Here is a 27,021-nt window from a genome sequence, read left to right on the forward strand (position 1 = left end):
GTACTGGTGTTTTTTTTTCTCTAATGCAAGATGCCAAAGACAATGTTTCGTCACTGTCATCTTGTTGCATTTTTTCTTTTTAAAAATGAAGTTATATATAATAATGTTGTCCTAAAACTGTATCTATTTGCTGTAGTGTAGCCCTGGTTTTCCTATGAATAAATAAATAAACGACTGCAAAAAAGTGGAGGTGCCTACTCAATTCGGTTGTTATTTTTTTATCTACCTATGTTACCTCAGAACTTCGTTATTTTAGATTGGTCTCGTAGAAATTTTATTAAAGTTTTTAAATCCAAAATAACCAGAGGGAGACTTTGTACAAAAGTCGTTTGCTTGGGCGCATCTGTCCCCTTCGGTTTTCTACTGTGAAACAGTTGTATTTGCATGGCTGTGTTTAGATTTGAAGGGTGCGATATGGCGTGAATTTACTGGGTACAGAGGAATAACACCTGAGTCCTCAAGTATGGCAACGCATGAAGAATATCATGGGCGAAACAGTATATATAATAATGTCGATGGTACTGCCCATGTTTATAGGCGACTGTTACCACTTTCCGTAAGGTGGGCCGTCAGCTTGTTTGTCATTCTAAGATGCATTAAAAAAAACTGGATAGCCAAGATTGAATTCGATGTACTTTTTGTGAAAGAAAATCTTTTATTATATTATAAGAAGCCGGCAATTAATTCTACAGAGATAAATAATTCGTAAATTCTCTCTTCAATGGTTACCACTGCTAATACTACTTAAAATGGCCCACTAGAGAGGCGCCGATGAGGTGCTTGCCTAGGGCGCTCTTTTTTATACGCCTTTGGTTCAATTGAAACAAATTGTATAATACATTCTACTGTTACGGATATAGTGTTTTATTCGAGTAAAATACATTTTCAGAGATTGCAAAACAAATTTATTTTAATGTTTAGACAAAAATCTTATCTGGCATTCTCTTCCATACAGTATGTTGATTAGGTGCCTGTCTGAATCGCTAAGGTCGGTTCTGTGACCCATAGACAAAGTCTTTTGCCATAGATGGTCCTGAAAAAAAAATATGACGTTAGTTTTGGCGCGAACATATCACATACAGGGCCGTGCCTGACGGGCGTTCATTGCGTGCACCGCACGCAGGCGGCCGAAATTAAGAGGCGGCCAAATCGTTACAAGTTGTTTACTGGGCAAAAATACAATCGGTTTGTTTTCATTAAGATACGAAGTTTGATGCCCTGTGTATAATAATAAACATTAAAAATTAAAGTAGTTTTTTTTTAATGTTATCCTGGGGGCGGCCATACAGACTGGCACGCAGGCGGCCATATACCCAGGCACGGCCCTGATCACATAATGGCGTCGACTCTAGGCGTCATTTCTTTAAAACTCAGCTCTTAAATTAAAATTATCTATCACATTATCCTGACCAAACACAAGGACAATATGGTGCTTGAATGCGATCAATCGAAAAGAAAATGGTTTACTCTCAACAGTTGGCCAAACTATGCCAGCTCAATGAGTGCTTTTCACGGTATGTTTGAAGAAACCGAGGTTATAGGATTTTTTTTATGCTACTTAGAATGGCAAACAAGCTGACGGTCCACCTGGTGGAAAGTGGTAACCGTCGCCTATAGATATGAGCAGTACCATAGACATAACAGAGTATACTGTTTCACCCATGATACTCCCATGCGTTGCCATTCCTGAGGACTCAGGTGTTATTCCTCTGTACCTTGTAAATTCACGCCATATCCCACCCTTCAAACTGAAACACAGCCATGCAAACACAACTGCTTCACGGTTGAAACATGAATGGGACAGAGGTACCTCAGTAATCGACTTTTGTACAAAGTCTTTATCTGGTTGAAGGGAACACGACAAGAGAAAGGTCATTAAGAGGGATTTTTGGGTCTGATTGATTGATTGATGTCTAAAACAGTACTTACGACTATAGGAAAAGATATATTTGAGAATACATAATATGGCTATTTTGAATGGCTAACCCTCTTGAAAATAATCTTTAAACACGCCAATAGGTACTTTCAATGGGTGATAATGGAATGGTAATCCCACCTACGCTGACGGGGCACCAGTGAGGGATGGTAGGTGAGATGAAAAGGCAGATCAGTTAGCCCATTGTGATGTATACACCTGGAATTAAGCACGATGATTTCCAGGGGGGACCACGTGGAGGTTGACCTGATAGGGTATATTGCTGGCAATAGGACTGATAGTCCGCATTACTAACAATCCCTTTCTTCCCTCGCCAATAGGTACTGTGCTTCATAATTATCATTTTATCATCCGTTATCTGTTCATTGCTGAATAAGTCTCCCCCATAGACTGTCATAAGGAATAGGGCCGTTCCTTATGGCAGTTTAGCACTGGAAGGCTTTTGCCAGCAGTTGCCAAGCTTGGAAAGCGGGTTGGCAACCGCAGTTAAGTTTTGGTAATGAACGGTGTGGACTGCCGTACGGTGAGCGTGGACTGTAGGGGCGTTGGTTCAGGCTGGAGTGAAACACAGCGATTACTATTCTGAAGCTTCCGGTACCGTCTGAAGAGAGTATTTTTTCTTCTTGTCCTATTTCTTCTCGAGTGTAGTGCGTCGCTGCTCGGAAGCGAATGCCGCTCGACGGGAGGCGGCCTATCTTTATACCCGCCCGCTCGCACGATAACATTTCTAACTCGCGTTAGCGAATCTGTGCGAGCGGGACGGGGCGAGAGTGAACGAGACGCGTGTCTCTTCAGATCGGTACCCTATAGCGTCTATTTATTTATCACAATTTACAATTTCTTATTTGTTTTTACAATTTCTATTTCTATTCGCAGGTAATAATAACGACACGTAAAGAATGCTTTATTTGACTTACACTATAGGTATCTTAAATCTATGTAAAATCTATATAAAATAACAGTATACAAAAACGATTAAACTAGGGACTTAACAACTAACTATAAACATTGCTATAAATATCGCTATAATTACACATGTACAATAATGTCGCGAACATAATCTCCCGCCGCAGCTCTCGTAGCTGGAGTTAACTCGTGTTCGCGTCGCTCGATGTCGATGTGGCCAGTATGATCAACTTCTTAGTGGGTCGCCGTAGGATGCCCTTGTTTGTCCGCATGTCGACCGCTCGGATCTCGCCGTCTGGTCCAGGGTAGGTCGCCACCACCACGCCTCGCGGCCACGTGTTGCGAGGCAAGGTCCCATCAGCTATTAGGACCAGGTCGTCCATTTCGATGGCTCCGTGTGTAGCTCGGGGCTCCCGCCGGTGTTGTAACTCGGGTAGGTACTCCTTCACCCACCGGTTCCAGAAGCAGTCAGCTAGCCTCTGGCTGGCACGCCACTCCTTGTGTCCCGCCGCGTCGCTCTCTGTGAAGCTGCCTGGCAGTGGGACGCGCGATGGACCGCCCAATATGAAGTGATTGGGGGTTAGGGCGCTGTCGTCGTCTGCCGATGTTGACACGTGGGTTAGCGGTCGGCTGTTGAGGGTGTGCTCGACCTCGACCAGTAGAGTGTGGAGGACCTCTTCCTTGGGGGCCCGCTCGTTCAACGTAGCGGCTAGTGCGGTCTTCACGCTACGCACCAACCGTTCCCAAGCACCTCCCATGAAGGGTGCGCTCGGAGGAATGTAGCGCCACCGGATGAAATGAACTGATGACTCTTCTTGGATGGCTTCCTCGGCTGCTTTCTTCAGTTCGACGTCAGCACCTTTGAGGTTGGTGCCTTGGTCGGACCATAGCTCAGTGGGACACCCTCTGCGGCTTATGTAGCGCCGCAGGGCCATTATGGCGGAGTCCGTGCTGAGGCTGCCGGCGATTTCTAGATGGACTGCGCGCGTCGTTAGGCAGGTGAAGAGCACTCCGTATCGTTTCTGGTGAGTGCGGCCCACTGTCACGGTCATAGGCCCGATGTAGTCTAGGCCGGTGAACGTGAACGGTCGCTGATGATGCGCCAGCCTGCTCTGTGGATGGTTGCCCGTTGATGGCTGCGCCGGTCTTGCTCTTCGTAGGCGGCACAGCTGACACCTCTTCAGTTCACTGCGGACGGCGTGTCGTAGGCGCAACACCCACAAGTGTTGTCGCACCTCGTTCGTGGTGATCTCGAAGCCGCCGTGGTGAAGTTTCCGATGCACCCATGCGATGTATAGGCGCACCCAGGCGTGGTTTCCGTCGACGATGGGGGCTCTCGTTGCTCGGCTGACAGATCGGCGGCGGCTGCTATTCTCGATCGAAGTCGCAGAATGTCGTCGTTGTCTATGACGACCGACAGCTGTATGAGTCGACTGGATGACGGCAGCTGTTTCCCTTGTTTCAATACTGCGATTTCGTCGCCGAACGCCTCTTGTTGTATCGCGCGAATCCATAGTCGTCGCGCGCGATCGAGGTAGTGTGTGTCTATGGGGATGAAACACACAGATGGACTATTGCTGTTCTTGATTTTCATCTTCGTCTTCTCTCTATCGACTTTCTTCGTGCGGGTCCAAGTGGGGTCGGCGCTCTCTTTCTTCTTGTTTCTCTTTCGGATGGCGGTGCAGCGTTGACTGGTCGGTCGCAGGAGGTCGATGAACTGCAATACCCGTGCTGAACTGCGAACAAGTTTCAACCAATTAGAAAAACGTGACGGATCGGGTAATGCTATGGACAACTGCGTCGCGTTCTGTAGCTTGTGTACGCGTTCTTCTCCCGTTTCCACTTGACTATCGTCGCTCGAACTATCTTCACGCGGCCACTGCTCTTCGGGGAGGTACAGGAAGTCCGGCCCACGGAACCACCTATGCCGCGAGCCGAAGTCCGTCGGTGGGTCGCGTGTGGCGTCGTCTGCTACGTTGTGCCGCGTCGGTATCCACCTCCACTCGTTCGTCTTCGTTTCTTCGACGATCTCGGCAACTCTATGCGCGACGAACGGCTTGTATGCGCGAGGACCGGTGCGTAGCCATGCGAGCACGGTGCGTGAGTCCGACCAGTATACTCGGCGAGCGGGCTTCAGGTCGTGTTCTTCGATTGCCGTGCGTGATAGGCGACACCCGAGGACGGCCGCTTGCAGCTCCAGTCGCGGTATCGTGGTGAGTGTGGCCACTCGTCCCTTTGCCGCGATCAGCGACACGTGGACCTCGCCGGTCGCGCTTACGGCCCGCCAGTACACGGCACAGGCGTACGCGTCCGAGCTGGCGTCGACGAATGTATGCAGCTCCGCTGTATCGGCCGTGGCTACCTCCGGGTAGCACCGCGGCACCTCCAGCGCGGACAGCCGTCGCACGTGGTCCATCCAGCTCCGCCAGGCGTCCGCTTCCCGTGGTTGCAGCTCGGTGTCCCAGTCGATACCGGTACGCCACGTCTCCTGCAATATCTTCTTCGCCTGTATGGTGATGGGAGTGGCGAGGCCCAGTGGATCGAACAGCGACATGATCGCTCGTAGCGCTTCCCTCTTCGTCGGCGTCTGTTCCCCGCTGGCTATCTGTGGCGGAAGCTTGTGACCGTTGAAGTTGAAGCCTAAGGTGTCTTCAGAAGGTCGCCATACCATCCCCAGTATCTTCTCCGCGTCGAGTTGTACCACGCTGTCCCCGCCGGTGTCGGAGAACGCGGCGCGCACTTGATGCGAGTTCGACGCCCACCGTTGGAGATAGTAGTTGGCTCGACCGTGGATCTGTGCGACCTGTCTTGAGACGCGTACGGCTTGCTCTTCCGTGTCGAAGCTGGCGAGGTAGTCGTCGACGTAGTGGTTCATGACCACCGCCGTTGCTGCCTCCGGGAACTCTTCCTTGTACTGTTCTGCGTTCTTCTTCTTGACGTAGATCGCTGTACACGGTGACGATGTTGCGCCGAATATGACACTCTTCATCCTATATTCCACAGGTGGACCCTCTCGTCGATCTCCTCGCCACAGGAACCGTTGCATGTCCCTATCTTCTTCCCGTATGGTGACCCGCATGAACATGTCCTTTATGTCCGCCGTGACTGCCACCCGTCGTTGCCGGAACCGCATGAGGACCCCCGGTAGCGATTGAAGTAAGTCGGGGCCCGGCAGCAGCATGTCGTTCAAACTGATGCCCTTCGTCTTGGCTGCTGCGTCGTGCACGATCCGCAGTTTCCCCGGTTTCTGCGGGTTGATGACGGCGAAGTGTGGCAGGTACCACACCCGTTGGGAACTCCGTGGCGGGGCGACTTCGGCATACCCGTTCTTGAGTAGCGTGTCCATTTGTTGTTCATATCTCTTCTTAATTTCTTCATTCTTGTCGAGTTTCCTTTCGACCAGTTGGAGACGTCGCATTGCCGATTCATAGTTGTCCGGCGGCACAGGGTTGTCCTTCTTCCATAATAACCCCGTCTCGTATCCTCCCGCCGGTAACGGACGAGTTTTCTCTTCTAAAATGCGTAGGGCGCGACGTTCCTCTTCGTTGTAGGACCTCTTCGGTGCGATCCCCAGCGATTCGAGCGCGAAATGTTGCTTCATCATTTCTTCCATCGATTGTTCCTCTTCATGTGTCGTCACTATGTGGCTGATTCTGTGCACCTGCTGTCTTGTCCTGCCGCGACTCGTACCGTGCAGTACCCATTCCAGGTCGGTGAGTGATGCGACCGGCTGCGTGTCGGATCCTCTTCTTACTTCGTGGGCCAGCAGTAGGTGCCAGTTGTCTTGCCCCAACAGTACCGTCGGTTTGCCCTCTTCATAGACCAATTCCCTCTCTATGTCCCGTAGATGTGGACAGCCCTTGATGACGCTGCGTGGTACCGACTGCGGTGATAACTGCAGTTTGTTCATCGTCCGTGCCCCCACTGTGTATTCTTGTGAATTCCGCCCGCGGATCTTGAAGTGAACACGCGTCGATTGAGCTGCGTTGATCCGTGCCCCGGCCACACCTTCCATGTAGAATGGTGCGGGGGGACCCGTAGCACCGATTCGCTCCGCCACCGTCGTCTCGATGATGGTGCAAGTCGACCCGTCGTCCAGTAGTGCGTAGGTGTCGCACGTTCCCGTGGGACCGGTGACTCGTATCGGCAGGATCTTCAGGAACGCGATCTTGTCGTTTTCCTTGCCGATGCGGCGACTGCGGCGGACTTGTCCTCGACGACGTGCGTTGTCACTTCATTCTCCGGCTGTTGTCGCGTGGTGTGCAGCAGAGGGTGATGAGTCTGCGTGCACTCATCTACTCCACATTTCTTGCTCTTGCAGGCGTGGCGAAATCTTCTCACTTTGAGGCAACGGAAACACAGCCTATGAGTCTTCGCTAGCTCCCACCTCGCCGATGTGTCCGCTTCCTTCATCGTCTTGCAGTCCGATGGAGCGTGTCCCTCTCGTCGACACATCGGGCACGGTGGTGTAGCGGGTTTCTCCTGCGTCGTGTATGTCTTCGCCGTCTTCCTAGGAGCGGACTCCCGCCGGTCTTCGGACGGTATCTCCTCGGCGGGGGCGAAGTTTCCACATCGTGCGGCGGTCCTTTGCAGGAACTGAGAGAGTGTTATGAGGTCCGGTTGTCCCTCCGGTTGGTCGTTGGCGAAATCGTAGTACTTGAAGCGTAGTACCGACGGCATCTTCTCTGTGACGTTTCTTACTATTTCTTCGTTGTAGAGGTAGTGACTCTTGTTCAGCGCTCGTATCGTGGCGACGACGTTCTGCACCTTGCTCGCGAAGAGGCAGACGTCTCTTGCGTTGTCCGAGAGTCGTGGTAGCGCGCGGAGTTTGTTCAGTTCGGCTGTGACGAGTGCTCCAGGGCGGCCGAACCTCGCGGCTAACATCTTCATCACTTCTTCTGCGGTCGTAGACCCGACGAATAGGGAGCGTGCCGCGTCCTTTGCGGCCCCCTTCAAACTTCTGCGCAGTCTTGCTAGGTTCTCTTGTTCTGTGTGTTGACTTGCGCTTTCTTCATAGGCCATCTTCCATGGTAACCACTCGCTCGACGATCCATTGAAGACTGGCAACTCGGTGACTCTTGACGCTGTGGAGGGCAGTATGTTGCGAGCGGCCATCTGCATGGCGCCGCAAACTCATTACAATCGATGCCCACCTTCAGCACCGGTTCTTCTTTCTTCATCGACTGCATCGCTGCTGCTATCGTAGGAATGGCGGCATGTGGGTCAACGTGGCGTGCGTGGTCCCGGTGAAGTGCGTCGCTGCTCGGCTGTGGCGGCGGCGCTCTCGAATCCTCTTCAACGGGTCTCGATGGGACGAACCCCTGACGCTTGCCGGTGACTTCTTCTATCTCTGGTACATGCGGCTCCATCGTGAGTGCCAGCGTGCTTCGATGAACCCAATCCGACGTTCGTTCTCTTCTGACGGTAGCGTCGTCGTCTTCTATTTCCTCGTCGTCCTCCGATTCGGCTTCCAGGGCGGCGACACGTGCAGCAGCCAATTCCACCTCCTTTCGAAGTAGCTCCTCCCGTGCCTTGGCCAGAGCCTTCTTTTTCTGCGAGGCCGTGGTGCGAACCGTGTGTGCCGTGCCGTGCTTCGGTTCCTTCTTCCTTGCTGTCTCCTCTGTCGTTCCTGTGGCTTCGGTAGTCTCCGTGGCTCCTGTGGTCGTCGTATCGCCGGACGTGTTCGTAGTCGATGTGGTGGCGGCGGTAGACGACGTGGCAGCGACAGATGACGTTCTGACAGCCGCAGACGACGTGGTGGCAGCAACGGACGGCGTGGCAGCGACGGACAGCGTTCCGGCGGCCGTAGTCGACGTGGTGGCGGCGGACGTTGTGGCTTCGGTGACGGCGATTTTCTGCTGCGACGACTTCATGTTTCTCGTAGTCGGCATTTCAGCGATCCGGCTTCAGAATGGTCTTCCTCCAGCGATCCGGCTTCTCGATGTACCAACGGTGTTCCTCCAGCAATCCGGCTTCTCGAAGGACCACGATGAACGGTGTGGACTGCCGTACGGTGAGCGTGGACTGTAGGGGCGTTGGTTCAGGCTGGAGTGAAACACAGCGATTACTATTCTGAAGCCTCCGGTACCGTCTGAAGAGAGTATTTTTTCTTCTTGTCCTATTTCTTCTCGAGTGTAGTGCGTCGCTGCTCGGAAGCGAATGCCGCTCGACGGGAGGCGGCCTATCTTTATACCCGCCCGCTCGCACGATAACATTTCTAACTCGCGTTAGCGAATCTGTGCGAGCGGGACGGGGCGAGAGTGAACGAGACGCGTGTCTCTTCTAGAGATGGGCAATCCACCTGGGTGGGTTTAAAGTCTGGTGGGTAAAAACCGGGTGTTTTGGGTTTATTGGGTTTAAACCCCATAAACACCCAAATTTTTGGGTGTTTATGATTTTGTACTTCATCATCGTCATCTCAGCCGCAAGACGTCCACTATACTGGACATAGACAATATTATTATGCAGCCTACAGAATAAAAAACTTTTAATTTGATTTTGAGTTTATTAAGAAAGAGATGAAAGTAAAATGTAAAACTACAGTCAATCACTGTCAGATTCAGAGTTATTACAAGCGATGAATTGTATAGGTTCGATAGGCTCTATTTCGTCTAAACTGTTATGTTCATTTACTTGCTCAATGAAAGCTTCTAAGGTATTTTCTTCATTAAACTGAATGTCCTCGCATTCAGCTTTATGTTTAAGATTCCAGTTATAACAAATGAATGAAATTTTTTCAGTTCTTTCAGTTGTAAGTCGATTTCTTTTGTTATTATGTATGTAGCCTTGGATACTAAAGGAACGCTCAGTGGCTGCCGAAGTACAGGGAGCTGATAGAATACGAATCGCTACTTTGCTTAACTCAGTGGAACCACAAATACCTTTCCACCATATTAGGGGCTCAATGCTATCTAATGAGCTCCATACAAATCCTCTGGCCCAAAAGTTTTCTTTAGCTTTATAACACGCCAAATCTGCCATTACATTTGACAAACTTAAGTGTTGGCTTAAATTGTAGATAAACTCCATACCCTTAAGTTCTTCCTCTTGAGTAAGTTCGACTCCTAGAGTCCTGGGGTCTAGAATATATGCTGCAAAATGTATTGGCCTCATTGCCATATTGCATCTTGAAGATACTGATGTTAGAATCTGCTGTTTGCTTTCTTCGCTCAATGTCGAAATCTCATTTAATGCAAAACGTATCTTAGCTTGTACATCTCTAAATGTAATGTATGTGCGATGCAAACGATTCTGGTCGCTCTCTAAGTAAAATATGCTTTCAGTGACTGGTTCCAAAATACTTATACATTCCCCTGTCTTCGTCCAGAAATCATCACTTAGAATTAAATCTTTAATATCTCTTGAAATTACCACATCTTCTCTAACTGTTAATATTTGCAAAGCTATCTTATTTGCTTTCAAACTTTTTAACGAAGTAACATGACTTCCCCATCTTGTAGCACAAGGCAATTTTAGTGTTTGTGTAGAATCTTCACCCTGCCTTGATTTTATCAACAAGGAACTTAATCGTTGACTCCTTTTAACAGTTTTTATTATATTTATGGCTTGCATAATAAACACAGTTACTTCTTGTATCTTTACAATATCTTGGCACAACAAGTTAAGGATATGTGCACAGCAACCGAGAGGAACAACATGTGGATATTTGAGTTTTGTTAATTCGAATGCCTTTTGTATATTTCTAGCGTTATCGCCAATAAGTACAAGAAACTTATTTGCTCCATACACTTTCATTACTTTTTCAACTTCTTGGCTAAGGTATTCACTAGTGTGAGGATTACTTTCTGTATTCAAACTTTTAACGTATGCAGGTTGAGGTTTTGATATAAGAAAGTTTATTATTCCTTCATTTCTTAAATTAGACCAGCCATCGCACTGAAGGTGTAAGTAACTACAAGCATTTAGTTCCTCATTTAACTCAAAACGCATTTCTCTATATATTTTATCTAAGTATTTTGTCGCTAAAGCTTTACGTGAAGGTATTTTAAATTTTGGTTGCAATTTTTCGAAAAATTGTATCCATAAAGGATGTTGCACCATCGATAATGGCGTCCCTGTTACAAATATAGCTCTCGCTAATTCTGTTTTTATATGATCATCGGTGTCTTGAAACTCAGCATTTATTGTAGTGTTAGCAGACGACGAGGGGCTTATAAAAGAATCATTTGTCTCTATCTCTGACAGTCCAGACATTTTGGTTTTGGACGAGCTATCTTTTATAAGTTTCATAGAGTCTTTTAATGTTTCTGGAGATTTTGGACAAGTGATAAGATGTTGAAGCATTTTGGCAGCATTACTGAATTTGTAGACCTTATTACAAAGCTTGCAAGAAACAGACTTGTTTGGTAAAGTACGGTAGTGCTCCCATATGCGTAAATCTTTAGGTCTCCCCATTGAACCTAAAAAAATGAACGATGATTAGTTGGTCTGACGAAAATTCAACAATAGAGTGCCTATTTTTTTACAATGATTATTTCTTGTTATTTACAATAAATTTATTAAAAAAATAATAAAATAAATACAAAAAACCTTTGTAAAATTACATCTCCTCGGAGGATTAAACGCAGACGCTAGTTTATTATCGTATTGTTCTGTATTTTTCTCAGCAACTTCTTTAATTCGATTAGGTACTTACGCATATTATGTTAAAAATAAATATCTAGTACACATCTTAGGCTATCCACCATTATTATCCAATGACGACTCTCAGCTAACTATGCACTATCATCCAAAATAAACGTGTATGGAAAATTTTATCCCAGTCGGTTGAGGATTGAGGATAATTGCATCAACATACGAACATACCTACATACTTTTATTTACATAACGCAAGCTAAATAAAAGCTTGTAATAATACATCTAATTTTAAGTTAAAATTGTTAAGTGATCATGATATAATTGTATCATTCAAAAATCCACTTACCTTTAATTATTTCTTGTTAAGTATAAATATTATTTCAAATCTGCTCCCTTAATATGCACTTTTTTACTGCTTTTCCTACCTAACACGTTACCAGGAAGTCACGTTACCAGAGTCAGAGTAATAGTGAACACGTTTGACAGTGATTGTCGTCGCCTCATATTCAGCGTCGACGAATAGGGGAATCCCCAGTCATAATGTATTGCATGCGTGGCGGTCTTACTTCAAATCCATAAACAAAGAGATAATTACAGAACTCGATACTAGATGGCGCTGTTTTTGTTTGAAGAAAGTTTGCGGGCTAAAATACATAGAATTTCATCAATGACTTCCACAAAGAACAACATTTCTGTTTTTTCTAAGTCCGTATCTCTTCCGTATATTTCATAAGATATAAGCTTGGGCTACATTGTTATGCAACGTGATTTTGTCGCTGTCTTGCTAGCAGGGTTGACAGATATACGATTTAAATCGTACTCATACTATTATTTGTCTATTTTTTAATGTACGATCGTAAAGATTATGATCGTAATTCGCACAAAAACATACGACTTTTTGGTTACCTGGCAACATTTTTATTATGAAACGAACATGCTCACATCATCAGTCACATGCAACAATTTATTGGGGATTTCCCCTTCACATCTGGCAGTCCTGCTTGCTAGAATATAGGTAAGTCAGCCACAGTTACTGACGATCGATATTTAAAGGGTATTGTTTTTGTGCTAAATATTTCATAAAAACGTTATTTAATACTTTGTGGATTATTAATTTAGTTGATAATCACTGGAAGTAAAATGGATGCTAATTTGAGAGATCAAGATCTTCGTATAAAACAGTTAATAAAAGAAAATCTACGTAAGTACTCTTTTTATACCTAGGTAGGTAAGGTATAATAAACACAAAAGGTACTTAGATCGCGTGTGTTCGAAGCATTTATTCTAATAAATTTAATTTAAAATTGTAGAAAGAAAAAAATGTCTGCCAAGCCGTAGCCGAAGCCGATCTCCAAATATATTTGGCGATAGTGAGACCCAGTGTCCAGATGATTTACCCAGCGTCGTCGCAACGAAGAAAAAAAACGAGGATAAAGTAAAAGAAAATTTACTGAAAGAAGAAACAAACTGTTCTAAATGCTTAATTTATGGAGAAGAGGATAAAAGAAATGAGTATTTCGGACTGTTAGTGGCTCAAGAATTTAAATATATACGGCCATGTGTGCGAACGAGGTGTTATGAAGAAATTTTAAAGTATCTACGGGAAGCAAAAGGCCAACATGTTGATCAACTGCAACATGAAAACACTGAAAATTAATTACTTTCATTTTATTATATATAGATTTTTAAAATTTCCTGAAATATTATTAGTTAACGTTTTATTTAATATTGTAGAATTGATCAATACAATTTATAAAAATAATTTATTGGTATTACTTACATATTTTCAAAAAAATACGTAAAAACCTATTTTTTTGGGTGATTATGGGAGTTTATGGGTGTTTATTGGGTTTTTACCAAAGCACCGGGTTTAAACCCGGTGCTTTGCCCATCTGTACTTGCGTTATGTAAATAAAAGTATGTAGGTATGTTCGTATGTTGATGCAATTATCCTCAATCCTCAACCGACTGGGATAAAATTTTCCATACACGTTTATTTTGGATGATAGTGCATAGTTAGCTGAGAGTCGTCATTGGATAATAATGGTGGATAGCCTAAGATGTGTACTAGATATTTATTTTTAACATAATATGCGTAAGTACCTAATCGAATTAAAGAAGTTGCTGAGAAAAATACAGAACAATACGATAATAAACTAGCGTCTGCGTTTAATCCTCCGAGGAGATGTAATTTTACAAAGGTTTTTTGTATTTATTTTATTATTTTTTTAATAAATTTATTGTAAATAACAAGAAATAATCATTGTAAAAAAATAGGCACTCTATTGTTGAATTTTCGTCAGACCAACTAATCATCGTTCATTTTTTTAGGTTCAATGGGGAGACCTAAAGATTTACGCATATGGGAGCACTACCGTACTTTACCAAACAAGTCTGTTTCTTGCAAGCTTTGTAATAAGGTCTACAAATTCAGTAATGCTGCCAAAATGCTTCAACATCTTATCACTTGTCCAAAATCTCCAGAAACATTAAAAGACTCTATGAAACTTATAAAAGATAGCTCGTCCAAAACCAAAATGTCTGGACTGTCAGAGATAGAGACAAATGATTCTTTTATAAGCCCCTCGTCGTCTGCTAACACTACAATAAATGCTGAGTTTCAAGACACCGATGATCATATAAAAACAGAATTAGCGAGAGCTATATTTGTAACAGGGACGCCATTATCGATGGTGCAACATCCTTTATGGATACAATTTTTCGAAAAATTGCAACCAAAATTTAGAATACCTTCACGTAAAGCTTTAGCGACAAAATACTTAGATAAAATATATAGAGAAATGCGTTTTGAGTTAAATGAGGAACTAAATGCTTGTAGTTACTTACACCTTCAGTGCGATGGCTGGTCTAATTTAAGAAATGAAGGAATAATAAACTTTCTTATATCAAAACCTCAACCTGCATACGTTAAAAGTTTGAATACAGAAAGTAATCCTCACACTAGTGAATACCTTAGCCAAGAAGTTGAAAAAGTAATGAAAGTGTATGGAGCAAATAAGTTTCTTGTACTTATTGGCGATAACGCTAGAAATATACAAAAGGCATTCGAATTAACAAAACTCAAATATCCACATGTTGTTCCTCTCGGTTGCTGTGCACATATCCTTAACTTGTTGTGCCAAGATATTGTAAAGATACAAGAAGTAACTGTGTTTATTATGCAAGCCATAAATATAATAAAAACTGTTAAAAGGAGTCAACGATTAAGTTCCTTGTTGATAAAATCAAGGCAGGGTGAAGATTCTACACAAACACTAAAATTGCCTTGTGCTACAAGATGGGGAAGTCATGTTACTTCGTTAAAAAGTTTGAAAGCAAATAAGATAGCTTTGCAAATATTAACAGTTAGAGAAGATGTGGTAATTTCAAGAGATATTAAAGATTTAATTCTAAGTGATGATTTCTGGACGAAGACAGGGGAATGTATAAGTATTTTGGAACCAGTCACTGAAAGCATATTTTACTTAGAGAGCGACCAGAATCGTTTGCATCGCACATACATTACATTTAGAGATGTACAAGCTAAGATACGTTTTGCATTAAATGAGATTTCGACATTGAGCGAAGAAAGCAAACAGCAGATTCTAACATCAGTATCTTCAAGATGCAATATGGCAATGAGGCCAATACATTTTGCAGCATATATTCTAGACCCCAGGACTCTAGGAGTCGAACTTACTCAAGAGGAAGAACTTAAGGGTATGGAGTTTATCTACAATTTAAGCCAACACTTAAGTTTGTCAAATGTAATGGCAGATTTGGCGTGTTATAAAGCTAAAGAAAACTTTTGGGCCAGAGGATTTGTATGGAGCTCATTAGATAGCATTGAGCCCCTAATATGGTGGAAAGGTATTTGTGGTTCCACTGAGTTAAGCAAAGTAGCGATTCGTATTCTATCAGCTCCCTGTACTTCGGCAGCCACTGAGCGTTCCTTTAGTATCCAAGGCTACATACATAATAACAAAAGAAATCGACTTACAACTGAAAGAACTGAAAAAATTTCATTCATTTGTTATAACTGGAATCTTAAACATAAAGCTGAATGCGAGGACATTCAGTTTAATGAAGAAAATACCTTAGAAGCTTTCATTGAGCAAGTAAATGAACATAACAGTTTAGACGAAATAGAGCCTATCGAACCTATACAATTCATCGCTTGTAATAACTCTGAATCTGACAGTGATTGACTGTAGTTTTACATTTTACTTTCATCTCTTTCTTAATAAACTCAAAATCAAATTAAAAGTTTTTTATTCTGTAGGCTGCATAATAATATTGTCTATGTCCAGTATAGTGGACGTCTTGCGGCTGAGATGACGATGATGAAGTACAAAATCATAAACACCCAAAAATTTGGGTGTTTATGGGGTTTAAACCCAATAAACCCAAAACACCCGGTTTTTACCCACCAGACTTTAAACCCACCCAGGTGGATTGCCCATCTCTAATAATTACACATGTACAATAATGTCGCGAACAGGTAATGTTCTAAGAGGAACGCTGCTGCCCATCCTTCGACCTAAACGACTAACGATAAGTTCCCTTAGTCACCTTTTACAACACTCACGGGAAAGGATGGTTCATTCTATGCCGGGACCACATGACAAATGCTTATGAATCATGTACTGGACAGGTTCCACAGTGTAGGGAGAGGTTTCTTCAGGGTCGGCAACGCGCGCGTAATACCCCTGGTATTGCAGGCGTTCATAGGCTACGGTAATTACATACCATCAGGTGGGCCGTATGCTTGATTGCCACCTCAGTGGTCCATTCTATGCTGGGACCACACGGTAAATGCTTATGATTCATATACCTACAGGTTACGCAGTGTAGAAAGTGGTCTTTGTACAACTGGCACACCCATTCTATGTCGGGACCACACGATAAATGCTTATGAATCATGTACATGGACAGGTTCCACAGTGTACGGAGTGGTCTCTGTACAGCTGTCACACTCATTCTATGTCGGGACCATACGACAAATACTTATGAATCATATACCTACAGGTTCCATAGTGTAGGGAGAGGTCTCTGCACAGCTGTCACATCCATTCTATGCCGGGACCACACGACAAATACTTATGAGTCATATACCTACAGGTTCCATAGTGTAGGGAGAGGTCTCTGCACAGCTGTCACACCCATTCTATGCTGGGACCACACGACAAATGCTTATGAATTGTACCTGGACAGGTTCCACAGTATAGGGAGAGGTCTCTGTACAGCTGCCACACAGGTAGTTTGCTGGTGCGTGGGTGGCGCTTGTGAAGTCGTAGGGGATCTGTTGCAGCCAGGCAGACATCGGTGCCTTCTCTAAGTAGTGCTCCTTGCCTGGAAAAATTACAGTGGTTTTTTACTCCGTCGGGCTCTTGTCACCGCAGGCGTGCCTGCCATTTTAGAACCTCCTGGTTTGATACGTGACGACGGCAAGAGACCTGACGGGATGTCCTTGGTACCTTGGAAGATGGGACGTCCGCTTGTATGGGACTTCACCTGCGTCGACACGGTGGCGCCGTCTCACCTTCCAAGTACATCCAAGAGGGCAGGTGCCGCCGCAACGCACCAGGAGACTATCAAGCGCCGTAAATATTCATCCCTTGGAAATAGATATATATTTGCGGCGTTTGGAGTTGAAACTCTGGGTCCATGGGGCCCTGAGGCCATGAATCTTTTCAAAGAGATTTCACGCCGGCTGGTAGAAACCACTGGCGACCAGAAGGCTGGCCTATACTTTGGTCAACGCATTTCCATAGCTATTCAGCGTGGAAATGCAGCAAGTCTCCTAGGTACCCTACCAGCTGGCAGTGATCTTAAGGAAATTTTTTATGTTTAACTATTTAAATTTTATTCCATTACAATCAAACCTAATAAGTTATTTTATGTGTAATTAAATAAATATAGTCCACCCTTGCTCACAACATTTATAAATACATTATTTTATATGTAATTTACAAGTGCAATAAAGAATATACGGGTATATAATTTCAGACACACGTACCCTTCTCGACACGTTTCCAGTTGATAGCAACATAATTGTCTCTGTCGAAGCGGTTGGACATCATGGGGACGCCCAAGACACGTGTCAACATGTTGAGAGCGTGCGCGGTGTGGCCCGGTGCACCTTGCGACATTGACTCCAATCGGACTGTCTGCAAAAACAATATTAATTTATATATTAATTTTAATTTATATATATATATATATATATATATATATATATATATATATGATAGGGTATATTGCTAGCAATGGAGTTTGACAGCCCCATTGCTAACAATATGCCTTATTCTATGTTCATCTTCTATATTCCATTCTATGGCTGCGCGTAGATTGCAATGACCATCCCCGCATCTATGCGTGCCTATACAGGTCCCACAGCGGTAACACTGGAACCGACCAACTCATTGAGCACGTCCAAATGGCTATAGATTCCCTGCTTGAGCAGATTCCTTCCGCTGAAGTCGTGATTGTTGGCGACTTTAATGCCCACCATGCCGAATGGCTTGGTTCGCGTACAACCGACTATGCGGGAAGATCTGTTCATGACTTTGCTTTGGCTTATGGTCTGACACAGCTTGTTTCCTCGCCTACGCGAATCCCTGATGTGTTGGACCATTCACCTTCACTGCTGGACCTTCTGCTGACCACCCACCCAGACAACTATGTGATCTCCGTCGAAGCCCCGCTTGGATCGTCGGATCACTGTTTGGTGCGGAGCGAAGTGCCTCTTACGAGTCCGACTCCACCTCGTTCTACGGGTAGACGTCGCATTTGGCACTACAGGTCGGCAGATTGGGATGAGATGCGGATTTTTTTCGCATCTTACCCATGGAGGCAGGTTTGCTTCACACTGGATGATCCCGACGCCATTGCCGATTCCATTGCTGATGTGGTGCTTCAGGGAATGGAATTATTTATTCCTAACTCTGTGGTGCCCGTCGGCGGGAAATCCCGGCCCTGGTATGGAGCCTCCTGTAGAACAGCATCTCGTCTGAAACAGGAGTGCTTCCAAACCTGGGCTAAAGGTGTGGCGTCGCGAGATCCTAACACCAGTGCTCTTAAAAAGAAGTATAACTCTGCCTCTAGGTCTTTCAAAAGAGTTATAGCCACAGCGAAGTCAGAGCATATTAGTAGAATTGGCAAGAGATTGGCTAGTTTGCCCTCTGGGACTCGAGCTTTCTGGTCTCTTGCCAAAGCTGCACAAGGGAATTTCTGTAAGTCATCTTTTCCACCTTTGCGCAGGGAGGATGACTCGTTGGCCCAGAACGCTAAAGAAAAGGCCGATCTTCTTGGATCCATCTTTGCGTCAAACTCGACATTGGATGACGGGGAGAAACCACCACCGACCATCACGTGTTGTAGGAGCTCTATGCCTGACATTAAATTCACGCATAGCTCAGTGCGTAGAGCACTTTTCTCCCTCGAAATCCATAAGTCGAGTGGGCCTGATGGTATTCCTCCAATTGTGCTTAGGACGTGCGCACCAGAGTTGGCTCCGGTTCTTACGCGTCTTTTTCGGCTTAGCTACTCATCGGGCATAGTCCCAAAGTTTTGGAAGACTGCTCTGGTGCATCCGATCCCTAAAAAGGGAGATCGCTCAGATCCAGCTAACTATAGGCCCATAGCTATCACTTCCTTATTCTCGAAGGTTATGGAATCCATCATTAACCGTCAACTGCTCCGGTACCTAGAAGAGCACCAGCTGATCTGTGATCGCCAGTACGGCTTTCGACAGGGACGTTCGGCCGGTGATCTTTTAGCTTACTTAACACACCGATGGGCAGTGGCAATCGAGAGTAAGGGAGAGGCCTTAGCAGTTAGTCTGGATATTGCGAAGGCCTTTGATCGGGTGTGGCATAGAGCGCTGCTTTCAAAGCTACCTTCATTTGGGTTGCCTGCGAGACTGTGCATTTGGGTCGCCAGTTTTCTCAAGGAACGTAGCATTAAGGTCGTAGTCGACGGTGCATGCTCTGATTTAAAACCTTTGAATGCTGGTGTCCCGCAAGGCTGTGTACTATCTCCGACTCTGTTTCTTCTGCATATCAATGATATGTTACAGATAAGTAATATTCATTGCTATGCGGACGACAGTACAGGAGATACATTATATACCGGTCATGCAAAGATCTCGCGGGCACATACCGATGAGTGCCGGAATAGACTTGTGTCTGAAATCGAAACTTCACTCCATCAAGTTTCGATCTGGGGTGAACAAAATCTTGTCCAATTTAACCCCAAAAAAGACACAAGTCTGCGCGTTTACCGCAAAAAAGACGCCGTTTGTCGTATCTCCTCACTTTCAGGGCACTTCCCTTGATAAAAAGTCAAGTCTAGGAATTCTGGGCGTTGATATATCTTGCGACGTCCAGTTTTGCGGTCATCTGGAGGAGAAGGCTAAGATAGCTTCCAAAAAGTTAGGAGTGCTCAATAGGGTGAGACGATATTTCATGCCAGAACACCGCCTGAAATTATATAAAGCCCAAGTCAGGCCGCATATGGAATACTGTTCTCACCTGTGGGCAGGAGCGCCACAGTACCAACTACCTTCCGTTAGACCGCATTCAAAGTCGGGCGGCTCGAATTATCGATAGTCAACGCCTTACTGTCCGGCTTGACCCATTGAAACTGCGCAGAGATGTTGCATCTCTGTGCATCTTCTACCGAATTTATCATGGGGAGTGTTCTGAGGAATTGTTCGGATTGATACCTGCTGCTGATTTTCACCACCGTACAACCCGCCACAAACTAAAGTTTCATCCCAATCATCTGGACGAGTGGCGGTCTTCCACCGTGCGTTTTTCAAGGCACTTTCTTCCACGCACAACCATTCTTTGGAATCAACTTCCAGCAGCAGTATTTCCGAACCGATACGACAACATAACCTTCAAGAAAAGAGTATATTCCTTTTAAAAGGCCGGCAGCACACCTGCAATGCCGCTGGTGTTGTGGGTGATCATGGGCGGCGGTAGTCACTTACCATCAGGTGAGCCGCATGCTCGTTTGCCCCCTGTGTTGTAAAAAAAAAAAAAAAAAAAATATTATGTCGACCTCCACGTGGTTCCCCTGGAAACCATCGTGAACAATTCTTGTTGAATTCATCACGATGGGCTAACTGACCTACTTAATCCTCACCTATCATTCTTCACTGGTGCCCCGCCGGTGTATACGGATAGCGCTGGTGGGGTTACCATTTATCATCCATTCTCATCCATTTTAAAAAAAGTGCTTTTCATGTCTATAGACGATGGTTGCCATTTTCCATCAGGCGGTCTCTCCACTTGTTTGCCATTCCAATTTAACAATAAGCACTCACCTGATTTCCTGTCATGAAGCCAAGGTTCGGCATGTCCTCCCCTTCGCTGCCGAACCACACCAGATTCCTCGGAGTCAGAACATCATCAGAGGAATCCTCTTGGAAAAGCACGCAAGTCGACAGTTCTATAGACGCCATAGCATGCTTGAGGAATGCAAACATTGGTTTATTCCCTATTAAGAAATAAGAATTTTTTATAATGAAAATACACTATCAGCATTTTAGCCACTATCCGTCCACTCCTAGACATAAGCCTCCCCCATAGCCTGCCATAAAGAACGGTCCTGAACCACCTGCATCCACTGACTCCCTGCAATGCATCTTAGGTCGTCACTCCATCTAATGGGGGGTCGTCCTACATCTAAAAAGTTTTTTTCTCCGTCGGTTTTCGGTTCGTCGAGCTATGTGAAAAATACACTCAATATTCTATTAATCTTCACGTCGTGTACTTTGCGAGGTGGGCAGAGAGAGCTGAGTACCATTGTCCAGCATATTAACATAGGTCCCTTAACTAATGCATGTTAATATGGGGGTCGATTCTGAAGCAATTGCCTGACCAATTGGTCTGACACATAGTTACCCCAATTGCGTGATCTTCAAGCTAGGACTCTGTGTTGTGAGGAACCGGGCGACGTGTATCTTGGCGCATAGTCGAGATCACCTAGTCTTGCGTCAAATCAGAAAAGTTCAATTTCTAAATTGTCCTGACCGGGAATAGAATCCAGGAGCTTATTTACGCAAAGCACTGTGCCACAGAAAGAGTTTGTTATTTTAATAGTTTAGCAAAAGTATTATAGTAGGTTTCCCCTTCGATCCTGGAATGGGCCAACCCTTCCTTTGCCGTGGATGTCGTAAGAGACGACTAAGAGAGCTTTATGGTCGAGGAATGGACAGCAGTGTTTCTCTTAAAACATCACTATGTCTAACTGCGGTTACCAATTCATCTGCCAAGCGTGGCAACTACTGGAAAGCTCCCTTTATGGGAGAGACCTATGTACAGCAGTGGACGATATTTTATAAGGAGCTTGTTATAGTAGATACCTATCAAGTATTACGACACACTCTCAACGGCGATCGGATCGGACCACCTAGCATGACGCAAGAAGGTGCGCTACCGAGAAAGACACCTGCGTCCAGTCAGCATTTCAATTTCCGCAGCAAAAATGCCCATTTCCTTTATGTTTGATTTCATATAACTTCACTTACGGATCACACATCGATCTGAACACACTTATTATTGTAATAATTAATTTAAGAATTAAATTTAGTTATATTTATAAAATTGGCTTTTTTTTGGGTCTTCTGCCAGCGACTTCAATAACTCGCTATTGATTTTTTAAATAAAATTAACAAATATTAAAAAGAAAAAACTTAAAGTTCTTTTAAGCAACTTAGAATGGCAAACGAGCTGACGGTCCACCTGATGGGAAGTGGTAACCGTCGCCTATAGACATGAGCTGTACCATGGACATAACAGAGTATACTGTTTCGCCAATGATTACCCCCCATGCGTTGGTATTCCTGAGGACTCGGGTATTATTCCTCTGTACCCTGTAAATTAATAAATACCGTGTAAATGTTTAAATGGATAAAACTCACTTAATTGCCCTTCAATTCCGTACATAACTATACCCAGAGGCCATAATTTGTTCTCGTAATATTCAAGATTAGCTCTGGTCAGATGCAAAGATGCACCAAAATCCTGACTTGTTAACCCTGGCCGTTGAGAGAGGGCGCCACATTCGAAGTGGTAGTGCGCGTTAATGTAGTTACGGTCTGCGGGCGTCAGAAGGGAAAGGCGGGTATGGTCTTCCTTCTAGAACGGAAAAAGAAGATGAACCAGGATGCTTCTTAATAGGAGATTGTTAAAGTCATTTGTCAATGTTGGTATACGCTGGCGGGATACCAATAAGTATTGATAAATGATAAAACAGGTCAGTTGGGCGAAGGATTGTTGGTAATGAGGACTATCAGTCACAATGCTAGCAATATACCCTGTCGGGTCGACCTCCACGTGGTCGTCCCTGGAAATGATCGTGCTGAATTCCAGGTGTATTCATCACGATGGGCTAATGCCTTTTCATCCTCAACTATCATCGCTCACTGGTGCCCCGCCAGCGTATACCGTTAGCGCAGGCGGGGTTACCATACCATTGTTATCCATTTTTAAAAACCGCGAAGGTTTCCATGGGGAACCGCATGGAGTTCGACCTGATAGGGTATATTGCTAGCAATGGGGCTGTTTTTTTTCTTTTTTTTTGATGGATGATAATGGAATGGTAACCCCACCCGCGCTATCGGTATACACCGGCGGGGCACCAGTGAAAGATGATAGGTGAGGATGAAGTAGGTCAGTTAGCTCATCGTGACGAATTCAAAAAGAATTGTTCACGATGGTTTCCAGGGGGAACCACGTGAAGGTCGACCTAATAAGGCATATTGCCAGCAATGGGGCTGTCAAACTCCATTGCTAACAATCCCTTTCCCCCCCCAATGGGGCTGTTAGACCTCATTATAAAAAAAAAAAGATCATAAAATACGTAAGTACCTTCTCTTGGAACTTTTTAATTAGGTCGTAGCTGTTTATCGGTGAATCTGGAAGAAAATATTTAAAGAAAATAACGTAGATAATAAAAAAAAAAAACACTGACCACCTGATGGTAAGCTGCAATTATTTGTATAAAAAAAAGATGACTGACATTGTCTGTCCGTAACGTCTAATAATAAAAATTACAACATAAAACTTGAAGAATTCGAGGTGAAATAAAATCAATAGTCTTGAAAAAGAAAGCAATGTTTATGTAACCAATTTATGTTGAAATTTTTACAGGAACACATACACACGCACGCGCACGCGCACGCGCAGGTATAGGTAAATAGATAGATATTGAATAAAATGAATATAAATTAAAAAAATAAATAAATAAAAATATTAAAGATACCAATTAATAGATTTTTTATTTGTACTGTTATTGGACACCGGCGGACTATCCTATGGTACAGTAATAACACAGACGGCAAACGAGCATGCGGCTCACCTGATGGTTTATTTATTTATTTATCCAAAACACAAACCAGAGTGAGACTTTGTACAAAAGTCGATTGCTTGGGTTCCTACCTCTACCCCATTCGTGTTTCTATCGCGAAGCAGTTGTGTTTACATAGCTGTGTTTCGGTTTCAAGGGTGGGACATAGCTATAGCGTGAATTTACAGCATAGCTATAGCGTGAATTTACAAGGAATAACACCTGAGTCCTCGGGAATGGCAGCGCATGGGGGGTGTCATTGGCGAGACAGTTTACTCTGTTATGTCCATGGTACAATATTTATTTTTTGTTTTATTTTTTGGATAAATGGTAACCGACTACCACCGTACATAAGCATCCGTAACACCTCAGGAATAGCAGGTGTGCTGCCGGCATTTTAAAAAGAAATATGCTATTTTTTTGGAGTTTTCAATGCTGCATCTGTTCGGATATACCGCTGCTGGGAGTGCTATATTCATGTTAATTCCCTTGTGTGGTAGACAGAGAAGATTACTAAGTTTTTTTTCAGTTCTATTGTGACTACCCTGCCCAGTCTATAATAGTTACTTACCGCTTGGCTCAATGCTAGCTCTGAGCATGTCCACTACGATTCTAGAAATTTCCTTCTCATCGATGCATTTGTAGCCAATTGGCATTTCCTGTAAGGTAACAGATATATTAAAAAAAACTGTTTACTTGTAAAGGCTTTTACATCGCGTCAGGTCTTGACTGTGTAATTTAAATGCGTGTAAACGACGCAAAAGTTTAATATTAACGTTTTTTTTTTATGCAACTTCGTATGGCAAACAAGCTGTCGGTCCACCTGATGGAAAGTGGTAACCGTCGCCTGTACAGTGAGCATAGACATGAGCAGTACTATGGACATAACAGAGTATACTATTTTGCTAATGATACCTCCCACACGTTGCCATTCCTGAGGACTTAGGTGTTATTCCTCTGCACCCTGTAAATTCACTGCTGTATCCCACCCGAAATATAGCCATGCTTCAACTGCTTCACGGTAGAAACACGAATAGGACAGAGGTGCGCAAGCAAACGACTTTTGTACAAAGTCTCCCTCTGGTAAATTATAATTATTTGTAATTTGTTAAAGAAAAGATGCGTACAACGATTGCTTTAGAGTAGTCGTAGTGCTTCGGGGGGCAGTTCTTGCTTTTGTATGGATTATTTACATAGAGGATCTTGTCTTGCTCGCTGGCCGTGTAGTTGGCGGGCGAGTTGAAGAATTTAACACAAATTTCCTTTTGAAGCTGTGTGAACGTCGATATAATCACGTCTTGAGAGTGTATATCTGTCAATGGGATAAATCATGGGATAATACTGTTGTGTATCTTTGATGTTGGGAGCAGGTTATTGAAGTAAAAACAACAGGAGTATATCTATAATGTATGTATTTTATTAAGACTTACAGAGACGCGTCCGGCATGATCGGCGCTTGCGAAAGGAGGGGACGAGAGAGAGATATATATCTATTATTTTTGCTCATTCGCGTTTCATTACACACAACAATCTTGTTTATCTATGGTTGAGAAAAAAGGAAAAAGGTCATCTGTGACAGAGATCGAAGGAGGAACAAAAGATTGACCTGTCAGATTTATAATAAATAAAACTATGGTACAAAATAATTATGATTCTTTTAATAATAATAATAACAATTTTTATTTCAGAAATGAAAGAAAGAAAGAAATAATTTATTCGACGAAGCACGCGGCCCACACAGTAGCGCACAAAACAAGAACAAAAGAAATCAAAACGAAACAAACAAAAGAAAATAATAATTGTATACAAATTGAAAGCAATTAAATTATAATAATAATAAATAAACAAACAAACAAACAAACAGTAGGATAACTCTTGAATCCAACATCGATCTCAATCCAAATCTATTGCTAATGACAATTGAATACTGCACACATAATCATTTCAGACTTTTTTGGTCCATTAAATATTTGTTAGTAACAATATTCTTAATAAATAAAACAAAAATTAAACAATACCTCTGGTATTGCAGGCGTTCATAGGCTACGGTAACCGCTTACCATCAGGTGGGCAGTATTCTTGTTTACCACCTCAGTGGTATAAAAAAAAGGCTACTGGCTAAACCTCCCTTGTGGGGGGGAGGGTTGTTAGTAATAGAGTCTAATAAGCCCATTGCTAGCACAATGCACCATGCATGTGGTTAATATTTGAATTCGTCACGATGGGCTAACTGACCTGCCTTTTCATCCTCACCTATCATCCCTCACTTTTTCATTTCATTAAAGGCCTCATTATCGGGGAGGGCTACTAATAGTAGGGGGGGGATTGTTAGTATTGCAGGCTACCAGTCCCATTGCTAGCAATATACCCTGTCAGGTCGATCTCCACGTGGCCCCCCCTGGAAACCACCGTGCTGATTTCAAGGTGTATCCAGGCCAATTAGCCTATCATGATGAATTCATCAGGAATTAACCATGATAGTTTCCAGGGGGAACCGCGAGGAGGTCGACCTGGTTGGATATATTGCTAGCAATGGGATTCTCAGTCTCCATTACTAACAATCCCTTTCCCCCCATTCCAGGTGTATTCATCACGATGGGCTATGCATCACCTGCTCTTTAATTTTTACCTATCACCCCTCACTGGTGCCCCACCAGTGTATACCGTTAGCACAGGCGGGGTTACCATTCCATTATCATCCATATAAAAAAAATATTTTCAACAAATAATAAAAAATAGAACTAATACAAAAATGGTGCCTACCATAATCTTTCTTATTTATCGCGTAGTGTACCACGCCTTTTGGCCACAATCTACAATGCACATACTTTATCACTAGTAATAAAATAACCCGCAATGGTCGATTCATTGTTCAAGTATTTTGTAATACTAGAAACCTACTCTAAAACAAGCATTATTAGTTAACCGCGACTTCGCTTGCGTGACTAGTTTTATTGAACTAGGTGTTATCTTGGTTATTTGAATAGAATTCCGTCATACTCGTGAACGGGTGCTTCTAGTAGAGGCTGTACAAGGATATTGTGATTGACTGTAGTTTGGTAGTTTTATTTTTTAATCAAGTCAGTTAGCCCATCGTGACAAATTTAACAAGAATTTATCATAGTTTATAGTTATGGGGTGGACTATTTTAGACCCCATCATAAATAATCCATTTCTCCCCTTGTTCATGTCTATAGGCGACAGTTAACTTTTTTTTTATA

At 43.8% G+C, this 27,021-nt stretch overlaps 3 protein-coding genes across 3 annotated transcripts; 1 reads left to right on the forward strand and 2 right to left on the reverse strand.

Annotated features, from left to right (window-relative positions):
- Positions 1–878: 878 nt before the first annotated feature.
- On the reverse strand, positions 879–26,886 carry LOC113513112 (uncharacterized). Its single transcript, XM_031911926.2, has 9 exons — positions 26,564–26,886; positions 24,928–25,112; positions 24,372–24,459; positions 23,323–23,369; positions 22,374–22,590; positions 20,775–20,947; positions 17,460–17,610; positions 16,647–16,792; positions 879–1,033 (listed from the first exon to the last, which is right to left on the reverse strand). Exons 1-9 carry the CDS (start codon positions 26,667–26,669, stop codon positions 911–913), a joined length of 1,236 nt encoding a protein of 411 aa, XP_031767786.2. The 5' UTR covers positions 26,670–26,886; the 3' UTR covers positions 879–910.
- Positions 9,135–13,100, reverse strand: LOC128200122 (uncharacterized). The gene is made up of 2 exons (XM_052892419.1): positions 11,787–13,100; positions 9,135–11,262 (listed from the first exon to the last, which is right to left on the reverse strand). Exon 2 carries the CDS (start codon positions 11,255–11,257, stop codon positions 9,386–9,388), a length of 1,872 nt encoding a protein of 623 aa, XP_052748379.1. The 5' UTR covers positions 11,258–11,262; positions 11,787–13,100; the 3' UTR covers positions 9,135–9,385.
- On the forward strand, positions 12,520–13,097 carry LOC128200123 (uncharacterized). The gene is made up of 2 exons (XM_052892421.1): positions 12,520–12,641; positions 12,751–13,097. Exons 1-2 carry the CDS (start codon positions 12,581–12,583, stop codon positions 13,095–13,097), a joined length of 408 nt encoding a protein of 135 aa, XP_052748381.1. The 5' UTR covers positions 12,520–12,580.
- Positions 26,887–27,021: the final 135 nt, after the last annotated feature.

This window comes from Galleria mellonella, unplaced genomic scaffold (genome assembly GCF_026898425.1).
Source record: "Galleria mellonella isolate WM207_F2 unplaced genomic scaffold, CSIRO_AGI_GalMel_v1 utg158, whole genome shotgun sequence".
Lineage (NCBI taxonomy): Eukaryota > Metazoa > Arthropoda > Insecta > Lepidoptera > Pyralidae > Galleria > Galleria mellonella.